Raw genomic sequence first — 17,898 nt, 5'->3', positions numbered from 1 at the left:
GTTTCGCCTTTTTAGGAGGGGATCAATGCTTAGTACAGCCATATTTGTCTATGCTGCTACATCTCCAGTGAATGGTTATTTTGGAGGAAGTCTGTATGCCAGACAAGGAGGTAACTTACAAGTTATCACTTTGTATTTTTAATTCTAGATGCTAATATTTTACTACTAGGTATTTGGAATTTAAAAGGGACAGATCAGCCATTGTAAAAGACTTTGTTATCCTGTTTCACATAATCTCCACCAAACCTGCTCTGTGGTCTATCTTTTATGGAATCCCTGCATTTTGTTTCTGAAAATTATGAATAATTAATAAGATTATCTCCATTGTCTGCTGTGAAGTTAGCCCTGAGGAACACATAGGAAAGAGTATGTTCAAGTTATTGATACTATTTTGCTTTAAGGTGCCTAACTCCCTAGATGTGCTCCATGGGAGGCTTCCATGCAGACTGCATAGCATTACAGCTGGATATAAAGGCACATTTAATGGCTATGGTTAAAGTGTCTGGACTGGAAGGAGAATAGGAAGGAGAGCTCTTTATTTCTGTTGACTCTTAAATATTTATCAAAGGATCCTGCACAAAGATTTCTGTTATTCTGTGTCATAATCTTGCCAAGAGCATTTCATCTTAAATACACCCTTCCTTCTTTCCTATTGTCATCTGCAAATGATGGGGGATACACATACTATTAAGGTACTGCTCCTTGGTGTTTCTTTCTTTGATGGCACTCAAGGGTCTTCAGGTTATTTTTGTTTTCCCTGTGACTAGGGTCAGAAAAGTACTGGAAATAGTAGATTTGCATATTTCAGTTTATGAATGAAGGGCTGTTGAAAGACCTTAAAATTATATTCCTAAGGATAGAGACTTTCTTGTGTGATATTCCCAACTCATCCTAAGCAATCAGCATTAAGGAATCCTGCCTTTTGGCAACTAGACTTAAAGGTTATTGGCACTCAGAGCATACATAGGATCATTTAAAATTCCTTCCTGGTATCCTGGTTTACCATTGCTTTTTTTATTGGTCCTCCAAGACTTAATGTGGTATGTACCTTCAGTATAAATAATTCTTCAGATTGTCTGAGGGAGCATCATTATGGATTCTTAATTATTTTAGTTATCTGTTCAGTGTCTATATTTTACCTTCAGATATGGGAAACAGGTCTTATATGGGGCTACCATCCTTAGGAACTAAGGATGCCAAAGGTAACTTCTGCTTTGAATATGACCTGGAAACTAGTTAGGCTGTGACCTCCAGAAAAATCTCCATAGCAGAAACAAATTGTTTAAAACAGGAAATTTATTCGTACTTGGACATAAATTTGCTTTTAGTTTGATTACAAATTAAGAACACAGCCAAACTTACTTAAATCTTTTTTTTTGGAGATAAAGAGAGTGCACAGGTGGGGTGGTGGTTGGGGGAGGGGCAGAGAGAGAGGGAGAGAGAGAATCTTAAGCAGGCTCCATACCCAGCATGGAGCCTGCCATAGGGCTCTATCTCATGACCCTCAGATCATGACTTGAGCTGAAATCAAGAGTTGGATGCTTAACTCACTAGCCACCCAGGTGCCCCTAAAGGTTATTATCTGATTGACAACCCCTTGGAAGGTCTGATCATATACTAATGTTTTTGTCTGAGTGATCCCTAAATACCAGGTCAATGTAAGAGATCAACCCAGAGGGGCACCTGGGTGGCTCAGTGGGTTAAGCCGCTGCCTTCGGCTCAGGTCGTGATCTCAGGGTCCTAGGATCGAGTCCCGCATCGGGCTCTCTGCTCAGCAGGGAGCCTGCTTCCCTCTCTCTCTCTCTCTGCCTGCCTCTCAGTCTACTTGTGATTTCTCTCTGTCAAATAAATAAATAAAATCTTTAAAAAAAAAAAAAAAAGAGATCAACCCAGAAAGTCAAGAATTTTTTAGAGTTATCTCAAGGTTATCTTGAAACTCAAGGTCTCCATGTTGTCCTCAAGGTACTGGATAATCCTCCAGACCCAATTTAAAGCTAGAGGTAGCCTGGAACTTGACCAAAATATCCAAGGGTGTGGTGAGCAGCAGGGAACACAATGCGGATGTCTGGGCTTCTAACTGTACCCAGTGGAATGTGTGATTCTTTTTGATTTTGGAGGGAAAGAAGTAATAGGATTGACTATGAAATTTATAAATACATGTGTGAATCCAAGAAGATAATGAAAAGTATAGGAAAAGAGAGAGCTAGGAAAGAGTTAGAATTAAAGAGGAAAATAATACTGTAATTGCCACCCTTTTTGTGTTGTTCAAATGCTGAATACTGAGTCTTTATGTGGAAAGGAGGGGCTCTTGAAACTTACCTGAGAAAGAAATAAAATAAGAGTTGAAAGTTCAGAATCAAGGAATTTTTCTGGAGGCATGTCAAAGTTTGAGGTAGTAATTCTATGAGATAGATGTTTAAAAGAGCTTTACATAGGACAAAACAGAAATTAGGGTATTGCTTGTTTTGCTTATCCTACTTTCTATTTAGGTCCCTATTGGTTTTGGTTGTGGGGGTGAATTCTAATAGTGATCCAGTAGGAAATCTTTGTGTTTTGTTCCTGAGCGGTATGCAGGTGTTTCCTTGGTAGTGCTCTTGCTTGTACACTCTGCTATATTGGAAAGATAGCTCTGTGTTACTCTCTTGATCAATATGAACGTCATCTAGGATTTTTTATTGCAGAGTTTAAAATTGACATAGTTTCCTTTCTTTGATTATTTAAGTAACAGATGCTCACTGAACAGAATTTTGGCAATACAGAGAGATACAAAGAAATAGTGAAACTGGGGTGCCTGAGTGGCTGAGTTGGTTAAGTGTGTCCCACTCTTGGTCTCAGCTCAGGTCTTGATCTCAGGGTCGTGAATTCAAGACCCGAATTTTGTTTTATTTTTTTAAGATTTTATTTATTTATTTGAGATAGAACAAGAGAGCGATAGAGCACAAGCACGGGGAGCAGCAGGCAGAGGGAGAAACAGACTCCCTCCCAATCAGGGAGCTGGATGTGGGGCTCCATCCCTGGTCTCCAGAATCATGACCTGAGCCGAAGGCAGACGCTTAACTGACTGAACCACTCAGCACCCCTCAAGACCTGAATTTTAAAAAAGAAGGAAAGAAAGAAAGAAAAGAAATAGTGAAACTTATAAGTCTATAGTTTTAGTGACTGAGAGAGAGAGCTCGTGAGATGCACACTGTTGTCCCCCCACTTTTTAAAAAGATTTTATTTATTTATTTGAGAAAGTGAGGGGGAGAGAACACAAGCAGAGGTAGAGGAACAGAGGGAGAGGGAGAAGCAGACTCCCTGCTCACCAGGGAGCCTGATGTGAGGCTCCATCCCAGGACCCTGGATCATGATTTGAGCCAAAGGCAGATGCTTAACCAACTGAGCCACCCAGGTGCCCTATTTTTTCCCTTTTGAAACAAATAAATGTAAATATATGCTTATAATTATAATTATAGCTAGAAGTAAATTTAGAGACCCCTTACACCATTTTTTTTTCCTTTTTAAAGCTTACATGAAACTCTAATATGTAAAACTGTTGAAAATGGACTTGTTCTTGTTGAAGCAGGACTTGGGGCTCTTCCTGCACCAGTGACTTCATGGGCACCTCTAGGAAGCTCCTGGACTCCGAGTACTGTTTGAAAACATTTTTTTAGGCCATCTTGTAGCCTGGCAAGATTGAGTGACTTACCAAAGTTCACAGCAGTCCAGTGGCGGGGTCAGGACAGAACACTGAAATATTTTACCATAGTCCGTTGTTCTTTTCCAGTACACCGACTTCAAAAGCTATATTTTCACCAGACATACTTGCATAGCTAGACTGGTCATTATTAGCCATTGTTCTAAAACAATTATTAGAGTGGCAGATTTTAAGATCTTTATATTAGAATTTTATTTATTTATTTATTTAAGATTTTATTTATTTATTTGGCAGAGACACAGTGAGAAAGGGAACACAAGCAGGGGGAGTGGGAGCAGGGAGCCTGAGCTGGGGGCTCGATCCTAGGACCCTGGGACCATGACCTGAGCCGTAGGCAGACACTTAACTGACTGAGCCACCCAGGCGCCTGTACATTAGAATTTTATTTTATTTTATTTTATTTTAAGATTTTATTTATTTATTTGACAGAGAGAGATCACAGTAGGCAGAGAGGCAGGCAGAGAGAGGGGAAGGGAAGCAGGCCCCTGCTGAGCAGAGAGCCCGATGCGGGACTCGATCCCAGGACCCTGAGATCATGACCTGAGCCGAAGGCAGCGTCTTAACCCACTGAGCCACCCAGGTGCCCTACATTAGAATTTTAAATAAATAATTTGATGCTAAAAACAGTTGGGTACCTTATGAACATCAATATATGACTCTCCTCCCTCCCCACCTCTGATTTTCATTGTTTCCTTTCTCTTTCAGGAAGGAGATGGATAAAGCAGATGTTTATTGGGGCATTTCTTATCCCAGCTATGGTGTGTGGCACTGCCTTCTTCATCAATTTTATAGCCATTTATTACCATGCTTCAAGAGCCATTCCTTTTGGGACAATGGTAAGTTGCTTGAATCTTACTTTGAAACTGGAAAAATGCAGGCGTTCGGATATGAGGCCTGCTGTCTCTCTGAAGTACCTCTTAGTAAGAAGAGGTTTGGTATTTGCAGCCAGTCCCTGCTCAGTCCTGGAAAGTTAGGTGAAGAAGATTTTTTTCTTCATTCTGTGAGCCAGTAAAGAGAAAGTCCAACTTAAAAGTATGACAGGAGAATACTATACCTTTTATCAGAGATGGGAGAAACTGGTGACTACATTGTAGAAGAATAAAGAAAGGAGGGTATTTTAAGGTGATAGGTGGGTGCGTTGGTTGAATTAGGTAGTGAATCTTCTCCAGAACACATTTTCTTTTTTCAGTAGCAGTGTACTTATTTTTAGAATCTCATTAAACATTTATATTGATCATATGTGTTACTTTGGACATTAATATCCGATCTCATTATTTTACCTTTAATTACAGACTTAGAAATATTTTAGATTTTTTAACTACAGTAAAACTGTAGCACAGATATATACCAGTGCTTTATAGAGGTAACCCACAGTTTCCAAATTTTTCCTGTTGTTACCTTTTTACTAAAAGCAGAATTTTTGGCCTGGAGTAGACTTTAGTTTTAATGTACAGGGTAGAAACGTGTGCGCCCATATACACATCTGTGCAAGGTGCAGGATGGTTACTGCTTTTCAGAGAGGCTGTGTAATTTGGTCAAGATCATACAGATCATGGCAGCACTGTAACTGGACTCTTTCTGAATTTGTATCTTACTTTGGTTTTCTTTTAGCTATGCGGAAGTTATCAAATGCTTTCATAAAAGTTCCAGATGATTTTGCTTTATAATCCAGGTTTTTCAAAGACATTGGATATATACTTTTACTAAATCTTTGATACTTCTTAATTAGGAATATTTTTGAAAATTGCCTCAAAATTGAAGAAGTTTTTTTGTTTGTTTGCCTGGGGGGGTTTTTTGTTGTTGTTTTTTACAAGCCAAAATGAGTGATAGGGTAAAGTAATTAATTACATTCAGGACTGGAAAATAATTTACTTGATAGTAGTTCCAGGCCATCAGAAAGTATCTATAAGGAGTTAGGGACCTCTTAAAGATGATCTGCTGAATTAATTACTTTCATAGTGCTTTAAAAATGAAAATTCAGATTCTGCTGTAATTTTCCTCATTGAATTGATGTGGTGAAAATGATATTTTAAAGTTGCTTCATTTTACTAAAATTATAAATTTTACCACTCTTAAATGCGGTTTTAAATGTTAATAGTCAATGTAATTTGCCTTTAGATAACTTAATAACTACTAGAATATAGTTCCAGGCTCCATACTAAGCTAGAGAAGGTTTATAAAATTGGTCTGTGGCGTATAAAAGAATGGCTCTTGGTGTTTAGCAGGCTCCTAGAATACCATGTTCTTAAGTTGCATTCTAATTTGGAGTGAAGGAATGCTAAGTGAAAGATACTCCATTGCCCTCAAGTTTCAGATGTGTGCACTAACATTTTTTTTCTCCTTTTAAAAGTATCAAAATTTGTTTAGAACATGAAACTTAAGAACTTGAGTTAATGTTTGACCTAGTTGTTCATTAAGTGTTTAACTACCGAAATTCGTATTTTTAGTTATTTGACTTACTGACATTATGAAGGAAGTGGTTGTATTGTCTCATTAACTCAATGGTTCTCAACCCTGCGTACACATTAGAATCCTTGGGAATTTTAATAATTTCAGTGCTCACGGCTTCATCCTAAGCCAATTAAAAATTATATTTTTTAATTTTTTAAAGGTTTTCTTTAAATCCAATCACTGGTGTTTACCTGATTCTAGTTCCCAGCATCTGTGGATGGATCTGTCAGCTGAGAGGCTCCCAGAGCATACGTTTCTGAGAAGCTGGATGCCCCTACTTAACTGAACTTCTGGTTTGCAAATCAGTCTTCAGATACTCCTATATGCTCTTCCCCAAGGCTTAGCTGTTTCAGTCCTCCATTCCTTCAATCACTTGGACATCAAGCCATTTCTTTGGGTGATCTTGTCTCTAGTACTCTGTTTTCTCAGATACTCCACAGTGAAAGTTTAAGCCAACCTTGGTAAAAGTGACTTCAGGCTTCTGACTTGCCCTGTCAAGGCACCTGAATAATAGGGATTTTGCCCACTGGGATCTCGAATTTTATTGGAATACTGCTCTTATCATCCAGACTAGCCCAAGATAAAACTGAAAGTGGGCAAGGTTTATCTTTGGACTCCAGCTTCTCTGCTCAAGTGTACGAAATTACACATAAAAGCTGTTAAATCCAAGTCAGATTAAACTTGAACAATTATCAATCTTCTTAGCTTAATAAAGATAAAAGTAGAGGGTGGTGGTAATAATCTGAGCTGATATCTACTGCCCTAGGTTTAAGGGATGGTGCCTAAAGTCAAGAGAGTATTACAAGAAGACTAAAGAGAGCATTTAAATGAAATCTGGGGTCATGGACTCTCCAGAGACTCTCCAGAAGTTGGAGTGTTCTGGCCAGAGGTCTGTCCTGGCTACAGGGGAGAGCATGTACTTGAAATCAGATTGATTCTGAGAAGATAAAACCTTCTTTTTGGGGGAACTTATTCAAGAATGATTTAGGTGTTATACCCAGAGTTTTTGGTCCTGTGAGAGTTTCTTGGGAATGAGGAGGGATTTCTCAGGATGTTCTGAAAACAAGTTTTAAGGCATGAAATCTTCTGTGGGCTGTAAATCTCAGATCCTAGGTTCGATGTTATTATAGGCTTTCAAGGGACAAAGGAGCAGTTTTAAAACTCAAAGTTGCAAAATAGCATAGGAACTAATAACCTTATCTCTAGTCTAATATTAAGCTCAGCATGTACTGATAAATCCTTGACTTATTGTACTTTATTGTTTTTTCTCTCCGTGGCTAGAATAGTTAGTAGAGAAGAAACAGCAATCATGGGTGAACCGTGTTGTATCTGTCATCTTCAGGTCTGTTTTATTTTGAATGGGGGACATCTTGAACATTATCAGAAATATGCCATCGGTTTTAGAAAATTATATTTCACAAATATTTAGGGAAATGCTCTTTCATGATCCAAGTCTTGGACCATAACTGGGAAAATGGCTTTAACAATTGGAGGCTCTCAAAAAGGAAATTCATGATATGTGATCAGAATTTACCACAGTGAGGAAACAGTGGAGGCCAAGATTAATGGACAGGTGCTATTTTATATTTTATGATCTCTCAAAGGTTGAGAATACAGTATACCTAAGTGTAAAAGAATAATAAAGATCTGTAAAAATAGTGTTAGAAAAACTCTGTTAACCAACCTGAACTTCTGACAAATGCTAAGACAAGAATTTGTAAAGATACTTTCATAGCAAGACCACAGGCTCATTACATGGGATCAGTGACATAACAGAGTGAAAGAAGAATGGCTCTAAGCCAGTCTTTCTCTTTCTATTCATTAAATAAAATAGCCTTTAAACAAGAAAAAACAAGAGGAAAATAGTCCCTGATAAGGGGGTAGTGAAGCCTAAGACAGTTAAGGAGATTGATTGATGGTACGGGAGTAGCCAGCCACCTTAGCTGTTTAGTCTGCTGCTTATGTAAGTGACTAGATATACGGAAGATCATGCTGATAAGTAGTGTTTGAAATATCTGTGTAAGGGAACAGAAGCACTATGTAACTGGACATAAGCAAATTTACTTTTCCAGAAGGGAAAAGAAAAAAGTGGATTCTGCCTTACAAAATGTGAACTTGATAAAGCACGAGATTTTAGAATATTATTAAAATTTATCTTTTAAATCACAGAAATAATGAACATTAAGAGCTATTATGGGTTTATTAAAACAAAAATGCTAGAACAACTTCATTTCCCCTTTTTGGTAGGTTTTAGTAGAGAATAAAGGAATATAAAGTATTGATCTTGTTGGACAAGATAGAGAAAAGTAGGTGAACAGTACAGTCAGGTTGATGTGTAATGAAATAATTATATAATTAAAGAATTGGGATGATATTCCTGATAATATGTTACATACTCTTTTGCGGTAGACTTTTGACTTTGGCTAGTTCAAATAATTGTTAATGATTTGTATAAAGGCATTATGATTTGATAATTAAATTGAAAAAGACAGTGAGATTGGATGTGTCGACTACAGTAAAAAAAAAAAAAGTAAAGAAGAAACCACTAAACTTTTCCACAGTGGTTTCGTCATTTTACATTCCCACTAGTATTGTATAGAGTTCCAGTTGCTCCACATGATCTCCAGCACTTGATGTGGTCAGTCTTTTTAGTTTTAGTCATTCAAGTGGATGCATACTGTTGTCTCATTGTGGTTTTAATTTGCATTTTCCTAAAAACTAATCGTGTTGAAGATACTTTTATGTGCTTATTTGTCATCTCTATATTTTTTTAATGAATGTTGTAATCTTCAGCTTGTTTTTAGTAGAAAACAAAAACATCTTGTTGAGTAGAAAAGTTCTTTGTGTATTGTATGTAATAGTCCTTTGCCTTATAGTTATTTTGGAAATATATTCTCCCATTTTGTGGCTTAACTTTTCATTCTCTTAAGAGTATCTTTTGAAGAGCAAGAGTAATTAAGTCTAATTAATTTTTTTTTCTTTATAGTTTGTACTTTTCTGTCCTTTGCCAAAGCAGAGATCAGTAAGCTTTTCTCCTGTGTTTTCTTCTGGAAATTTTATAGTTTGGACTCTTAAGTATGATCTATTTAAGATCAGTGATTTTATTTTTAGTTAGTTTTGTTTATTGTATGAGATAAGAGTTAAGGATTTTATTTTGTTTTGCTTATGGTTATTTAGTTTCAACACCATTTGTTGAAAAAGTTATGCTTTCTTCACTGAATTGCCTTAGTATTTTTGTCATTTAATGTGGATCTATTTTTGAACTTTCTGTTCTCTTTCATGGATTAATTTGTCATGTTTTTCTGCCAGTGTCACACTGTCTTGATTACTATAGATATATAATAAGTTTTGAAATCAGTTCTTTTTCAACTTTGTTTTGGTATTTTCAAGTTCTTCTTCTTTCCATGTAGAGTTTAGAATGACCTTGTCAGTTTCTTAAAAAAAAAAAAAACAAAAACAAAAAACAAAAAAACCTACTGAGATTTTGCTTGGGATTGTATTGAATCTGTAGATCAATTTGGGAAGAATTGACATATTAACAATATTGAGTCTTTAAGTTATAGAATACAGCATGGCTCTTAACTCACTTAGGTGTTTTTAATTTTTCTCTTTTATAGATTTTAGTGCTTACATTTTGTATGTCTTTTTTGAATTTACATCTTTTATTCTATTAGTAAATGACATTTTAAAAATTTCAAACTCAGATTGTTTGTTGATGGTGTATTTAAAAACAATTGATTTTTGTATATTGGCTTTGCATCTTGCAACTTTGTTAACCTCACTTACCCTATTTTCTTTTTTTGTAGGGTCCTAAGATTTTTTTACATAGATTATTATGTTATGTGTGAGTAAAGACACTTGGCATTTCTACCTTTCTAATCTGTATACTTTTTTATTTCTTTTTCTTGCCACATTGCACTGGCCAGAACCTCCAAGTGCAGTGTTGAAGGGAGGCAGTGAGGGCAGACTTTCTTGTCTTATTCCTTCTCTTGGAGAGAAAGCATCCACTTTTGTGCCATCAAGTGAGGTATTACCTGTATTTTTTCTTTGTAGATGCCCTTCATGGTTTTGTTTTGTTTTTTTTTTTAAGATTTTATTTTTTATTTGACAGAGATCACAAGTAGGCAGAGAGGCAGGCAGAGAGAGAGAGGGGGAAGCAGGCTCTCCACTGAGCAGAGAGCCTGATGTGGGGCTCGATCCCAGGACCCTGGGATCATGACCTGAGCCGAAAGCAGAGGCTTTAACCCACTGCCACCCAGGCGCCCCGATGCCCTTCATGTTGATGAAATCCTTCTGCTCCTAATTTGCTGAGAGTGGTTTTTTGTTTGTTTGATTGTTTGTTTTGAATGGTGGTTGGATTTTGCAATGGCTTTCTCTACATCTTTTGAGATAATCATTAACTCATTTTTTAGTCTGGTCATATGGTCAATTAATATTGATTGATTTTTGAATCATAAACTGATTTTTCATTCCTTTGATAAACCTCAGTTTGTTATGATGTACTTACCTATTTTATATGTCGCCGGATTCAATTTGCTAAAGTTTGTTGGGTATTGTGTCTATATTTATGAAAGCTACTGGTCTGTAGTTTTCTTTTTTCCTGGTTTTGGTATCAGGATGATGTTAGATTCATCAGATAGATTTTTAACCTCAAATCAAGTGTTTTTCTGTTAGAGTACTTAGGTCCAAAAAGTGGAGTGAGAAGTTACTTACTAGCATATTGAAAATAATCTCATAAAATAGACTTCTTACGGGCATTTGTGTTTGATTTGTAGATCATTTGCCCTGATTAGTAGATCTTATTGTTGAAATGCTTAAACTGAAGCTCAGTAATTTTTATATAGATTTAAAGGCATAAAATGTATGAGGTAGAAAAAGAGTGATAAAAATTGTCTAGTCTGAGCAGATGTTGAAGAAACACATAATGACCGATAAGACAGTATATTTCCTGAGAATCAACTTACCTGAAAGCAGTTACTGTCTGTCACAATAAATAAAATGCATATTTTTAACATTCTAAAATAGCCCATCTCAGAATGCGTTTTCCCTCATTCCATTCACACCATGGATTTCGTAAAAGGCTGGTCTAGAAGCAGAGCTAGAATAAGAACTAGCCAAATTTTTTGTTTGTGACTGAGATTGGGAAGAGCTGACAAGTTGGTTCATCTTTGGGGTATTAACTACTGATAGGCAGTACTTGTTTCTAACTTGCTTTTATTGTAGATGGTGGAGGTGCTCAACCTGGAGTAAGGTCTTTCCTCCCTCCATTTCCTGCTTTTGCTATTGGTCCAGGAAAGGGGGCTAGGGGAGGGTCCTATATTGGTTTGAGTTCCGGAGTTTTCACAGTGTTTTAGACTAATGTTTTTTTTAACTTTTAGCCACTAAATTTCATTTTACTTTTTTAAAGGATTCTTATTTATTTATTTGGCAGAGAGAGAGAAGGCACAAGCAGGGTGACCTGGAGAGGGAGAAGCAGGCTTTCCACTGAGCAGAGAGCCTGATGTGAGGCTTGAACCCAGGACCCTGGGATCATGATCTGAGCTGAAGGCAGACGGTTAACCAATTCAGTCACCCAGGCGCCCCTACTAAATTTCATTTTAAAATGAAACTTTGTGGAAGCCAAATATAGAAAACAGATATAAGCATGAATCTTTTAGTATTAATAAATTTTGCAAATTCAGTATTTTAACATTCTCAACTTAAGGAAGAGCAATAAAGTTGTGATGAATACAGATCTGATATAAAGGGATATGAATAAGAGTTCAGTCATGTCTTCTTCAGTAACCAATTTATTTGGTTGAATGTCAGTCTTGAGAAAAATTCTGACATCATGGATGATTTAATTCATACGATTTTTTTTTTTAATAGCTTGCCTTAAAATCTCAGAGTACTTCAAGTAAACTCATCCAGAACTTGAACATAAAGGAATAGGAAATTAGTTTCACAGTTCAGTCTCTAACAGTTTCTAATAAATTGCTCACATTTTTTTTTTATCATGTATAAGAAAACAGACAAGAAAAGGGGGAAAATTGGACGAATACCAAACAGTTGATAATGTCTTGATGAGACTTTTTATTGATTATTTTTATGCTTTGAATGAGCACACAGGCGATACATGCTCTCACATCATTTGCCACTTACTTGCCTGTCACACACATGTGCTGTAGTGCATTTGCTTATACAACTTTGGGTGAACAAATGAGTGCAGACCTGAATTGGATTGGTGGGAGGGGAGGGAGAAGAAAAGACCAGTGTAGCATCACGAACCTTCCTAATCAATGACTCATTTATAAGAAGTCCAAATCTGTACTCAGAGTTCTTAGCAGGAGAAACTATTCTCAGATTTGTATGAAAATGAGCTAGCCTGGTTATGATAGCTTCAGTGTGTTCATACTTGGTACAGAAATCATTTGGATCTGTATTTTTTTTTTAACCACACTTAATTTTTTAAAAACACTGTTTTCAAAAGAATATTCGAATTAATTTCTTGTGGAATTTCTAAAGCTCTTCAGTAGGACCTGAGGGGTTTGTAGAACAATTTGAAAACCACTTCCTAGACCATGTCATTCCTCATAGGAATATTTTCTTCAGCTTCTCTTCATTTCTTGTTTGAAATTAGAGTTCTGGTAAATTAAGAGGGAAATATATAGAACTCTGTTACGATGTGTTAACACTTACGGGTCTTGTATACTTAATGATATAGCAAATCTCAATAAGAAAGCAGTCAACAGCAAGAATTGAGACAGAATTCATCCACCAGATATGCATGAGACAAAGTAAAATTTGCAGTATTTTCAATGATTAATATATCTCAAAGCAGCTTATTTTCCATGTTTCACGTTCTTATTTTAGGAGTATAAATTCATATTATTAATAGGCCTGAACTGAGATACCAATAATTTGAGTTCCTAAACTTGATCTTTAAAATGGAATTCCAGGACTCTCTTAACTCTCATACATTTATTCAAGTTTTATCTGGAAGAAAGATGATGACCTTTGGCTTGTTTAAAACACACAAGCACATGCACATACACACACACACACACACACACAAAACACACAAGTATATAATGAAGATGTGGTTTCACTAATGTTGCTTCAAAATAGACTCTCTTCTTGTGTAATAACTGGATTTTCTACCCCAACGCTTCTTCATTTTTCTTAGTTTCTTCACAATTTTCTTTCAACTTTTCTCACTTTTACTTTTTATTAGAACCCTAAAATGTATAATAGAAAGTGATCTCAGAGGCAGTTCAGTCCTCCCATTTTACAAGAGTTCAGAGTGAAGTGGTCTTAACCATATCCTGGCTGGCAAAGAGCTTGAGTGTGTGTCCTTGAGTACCCAGATTTATATAAGGAAAAAGGCACATAAATAATTATTTTCCTAACTGACTGCTTTGGTTCTAGAATTTCTATGTGGTTTTCCCTGTAACGTTAGACTTTGAACTGCTGATGAGCAGAAAAATACTCCTACCGGTTTAGTATTGCCCCGCCTGTGCGTAAACAGAACTATGCTTGTGTGAAATAAGGCAGTGTGGAATAGAAACATGCACGGTCTCTGAGACGGGGAGATCAGAACTGAGGTTTTGGTCTGGCCGCCTCCTAGCTGTGTGGGCATGGGAGGTTACTTAGCCTCTCTTCATTTTCTTCATATGTAGAGTAGGGAAATAACATGCAAAGCTTCCTGAGCTCAATAAAATGCAGCCAAATAGATAAGTTGGTTATAACGAGAAAAGATAAAGGATATGTTAGAAGCATGACAGCTGAAAGTAACATCAGGTGATTAAAAAGGACCGCAGCAGAGAGCACTGGGAGAACGGGGAACACGAGCAGCTGTTGCAGGCGAGAAGCAGTTTGGCTTGTATTTAGTTCAATTCTAATACTTTAAGGCACATTCTTTGCCTCTTTTCATTAGTGTATATCTTATACAATTTTAACCTATATTGAACTTAAACATTTTCTTTTGTGGTCAAATTGTGTTTAAATCTTTAAGTGTCCCCTTTATTTTTATTAATGTTATTCTGAGTAATCATACACATTTTAATTTAATTTACAGGTGGCCGTTTGTTGCATCTGTTTTTTTGTTATTCTTCCTCTAAATCTTGTTGGTACAATACTTGGCCGAAATCTGTCAGGTCAGCCCAACTTTCCTTGTCGTGTCAATGCTGTGCCTCGTCCCATACCGGAGAAAAAATGGTAAAGAGAATGATAAATCTTATGTCATTGTTCCTCACAATATAGAAATTTAAGGCAATTATGTATATGTAAATTTTAGAATTGGCATGTATTTATAAGAATGACTGTCTTAAATTTGAACTTAAGAATTCGTCTTTTTGCTTTTTCCTTTGACCTATATTGTTAGTAGTAGTAATCAATTATATCCTTATTTCACTTTCTGAACATTGGTGTGATTTACAGATAAGTTAAATGCTTTGGTAAGTAAACTAGTGCATCTAGGTGGGTGGGAACTAAAGCTGCAACAGTTTTATTATTGTATATAGGACAAAATTGACCTGCTGCCTATTATTTTTTTAAAGATTTTATTTATTTATTTGACAGATCACACGTAGGCAGAGAGGCAGGCAGAGAGAGGGGAGGAAGCAGGCTCCCTGCTGAGCAGAGAGCCCGATGCGGGGTCTCAATCCCAGGACCCTGGGATCATGACCTGAGCCAAAGGCAGAGGCTTTAACCCACCGAGCCATCCAGGCATCCCCTTGCTGCCTATTTTTGAAAGAAGTTCTGTTGGAACATATCAATGCCTGTTCATTCACATATTATTGGTGACTGCTTTCACACCATGGCGTCAGACAGAGACCGTGTTGCCTTCACAACCTGAAATAGTTACTGTCTGAACCCTCACAGAAAAAGTTTGGCAATCTTGGCTTATAATTTAATTTTCCTTTCCAGATATTTTATTATTCTAAATAAACTGACACACATTTATAGCTACATCTATCATACGGGTTGAGGGATGAATTAGGACTAAGACCAGTTATAATTTCCTGGCTTAATATTCTTTGTCTTCACTTCTGGGAGAGTACAGAATCTCTCAAATACATTCTGTCACATCGTATGCACAAAATCTGTTCTTGAGGTCCTCCTAGAATTCCAGATTAATTCTGACAAAAGGTGATGAGTATTTCTGTGAAATGGCTGAAGACATTCTTTAATTGCAGCAGAATGTACGTAGTTTACAATTTCTTTGACCAATCAGCTTTGAAAGTATGATTCTTGACAGGTTTTTAACTTGAGGGAATTTGTATTTTTTCAAATTCCAGACATAAAATGGAATGTCATTAATGTATTTCTATGTCTTGTAATTCAAATTTAAACAAAATGTGAACTCATATAAATATATTGCCTTTTAAAGTTAGTAAATTAAATGTTTTAGAGCTGATTTATGCTATTCTGCTTTCTTCATTTTCCTAATTCTTACTAGTGGACAAAAGTAGAACAATCTTACCATATATACATTTATTACATTCTCCCTTTCATAAGAATTGTTGCACATTAAACTCTACATATCCATAATAAGGGATATATATTGAAAAGCCTCTGTTCCTAGATATTTTACCTTATTAATAGACATAGTTTGCATTCAGATACTTACATACACAGTCTTTTGTAGAGTTGGAGGTCATTAATAGGAGTGGAGGCTGAATAAAAACAGCGCTTTTAAAGGAGGGTGATCTGTTTTAGTCTTAGGATTGTCCAGGTTCCGTTTTTTTCCTTAGATTGGTGATTGTGAGAAATTCTGTAGTTTGTTTTTTAAAGTCCATTTTCTCTTTCAAATCGAGATTAGACTCGAGGTCACTAGGGCTGGTGAAGGAGAGGAAGGAACAACACCTGACCTTGCAAACCCTGGGTCACAGTTAGTTGGAGGAAAGCTCATGTGTATCTTTATTTTCCATATATCATTACATGGGATCTAAAATCTGGATACTAGATCTGGCTTTCATTGATTGTGTTATCTTGGGCAGATTATTTTTAACCTCTGTGGATCTTGGATTCCTATAAAGGGAGGAAAGAAAACTGGATTAAATGGTTTTTAAGGTTTTGTTTTGTTTTTTCAGCATTCATACTCCCAGTTTCTTCTCAGTTTTGTTTTGCTTTTTTTTAGAGAGGAAGAGAGCAAGAGAGTATATGTGTATGTGTGTGTGCATGTGCACACATGTGCGGGGCGGTGAGCAGAGGGAGAGAGAGAATCTTAAGCAGGCCCAGCAAGGGGCCTGATGTGAGACACGATCTCATGACCCTGAGTTCTGGTCTGAGCCGAAACCAAGAGGCAGACTCTTAACTGACTGAGCCACCAGGCACTCCCCTCTTCTTGGTTTTTTAGTTTGTTTATCCCAGAGATAGTAGTTTAGTGTCTTTTATGTGCCCGATATTGTGCTGGGCACTGGGAATACCTAGAGGAATAGCTTCTGCCTGCCAGAGTTTCTAAACTAGTGAGGTGTGATATGGATGTGATCACACAGTTCCGCATGGTGTGGTAAGTGCTGCCACAGAGTTAGGATCAGGAGGCAGGGCAAGTATCGGGGAAGGACCCACCTCTTTCTGGGGGACTTAAGAAGGATTTTACGGGGAGAACACTGGAGTCAGTGCTTGCAGGAGAAGTATGACGAGAAAAGGCATTCCAGGTGGAGAATTACCAATTGCCTTGTTTGTTGAGTGAATGAATGAGGTTTGAATTTTATTTTTTATTCACTCTTTGGCTCTAGCGTAACCCAGAACTCTTAACACCTTAATTGTATAATTCACAGGCAGAGAAATTATTGAACCAAGGAAAGCATGACCACAGTTTGGGAAACATTATTTCAGATAGGGCTCTAAAGACTTTCCTTTTCCCGTGGCTTTCTATAAATAAGTGCCTGTAAAGTCTTTAGAAGTTTTTGAGAGATGTAGAACAGGAGCAAATATCTAGAGTTTTTCCTGAATTCTGTCAGTAGCAAGAATTTCTATTCCCCAAATTCTTATCCCGGCCTCTTATGCCAGAAAGAACTTTGACTAAAACCTATGGCTGATTTGAATCCTACCTCTGCATTAGAACCTGTTTGAATTTTTTTTTTTTTCTTTTTACTGGTTTGTTTCTATCCCTTGGGTTATTTTTTAAGTACCAAGCATCTGCTTTCTGTTACCTGGATTGATATAGTATAATGTGAAAATCATACTAGAAGTTTATTGCCAATTTTAATCTTTTCCAGGTTCATGGAGCCTGCAGTTATTGTTTGCCTGGGAGGAATTTTACCTTTTGGCTCAATCTTTATTGAAATGTAAGTTGTGGCAATGCATTTATGTTTTGAGGGATATAATTGTAATAAGAGAATTTAGGAGTTGGAGTAGGTGTAGAATCATCAGATGGGAAGGCATCTAACAGAGAATAGTCTGATAATTTCATGGCTCCCGGAAAGGGATCTAACATAATTATTTAACATAATCTACCTAAAAGCAGTTTTCTGCTGTGGTCTCAAATATGCAGGTAAAATTTATGTTTTATGTTATGTTCTAGAGCCTTCTTACCTAACAGGAGAGCTTAGAAATCAAAGAATGAATGCTAAATGAATGCTAAAGAGTACTAAACCTGGTTTTCTGGTTTTTATTATATTTTGAAAGTGTTTCTGAGGGTCTGGGGAACTAGGTAAACCATTACCTATCAGTCAGTCTAGATCTTGACATCTTCGGATACATGTATTCCAAGTCTCCTTCCATAGAAGTCTTCAGGAGTGCTGGAGAATGTGTATGTGTTTGGG

General features: G+C 36.7%; 1 protein-coding gene across 1 annotated transcript in view; it reads left to right on the top strand.

Moving 5' to 3' along the window:
* The window catches only part of TM9SF3 (transmembrane 9 superfamily member 3), a 68,820-nt gene that overhangs the window by 36,659 nt on the left and 14,263 nt on the right, over positions 1-17,898 (top strand). Inside the window, exons 8-11 of the mRNA XM_044240226.1 lie at positions 16-110; positions 4,403-4,533; positions 14,205-14,344; positions 17,353-17,421. Coding sequence (XP_044096161.1) covers positions 16-110; positions 4,403-4,533; positions 14,205-14,344; positions 17,353-17,421 — 435 coding nt within the window. The remainder of the gene's footprint in view (positions 1-15; positions 111-4,402; positions 4,534-14,204; positions 14,345-17,352; positions 17,422-17,898) is intronic.

This window comes from Neovison vison, chromosome 2, assembly GCF_020171115.1.
Source record: "Neovison vison isolate M4711 chromosome 2, ASM_NN_V1, whole genome shotgun sequence".
Taxonomy (NCBI): domain Eukaryota; kingdom Metazoa; phylum Chordata; class Mammalia; order Carnivora; family Mustelidae; genus Neogale; species Neogale vison.
The sequence above is the reverse complement of the archived record's forward strand: the minus strand, read 5'-3'. Positions and strand labels throughout refer to the sequence as shown.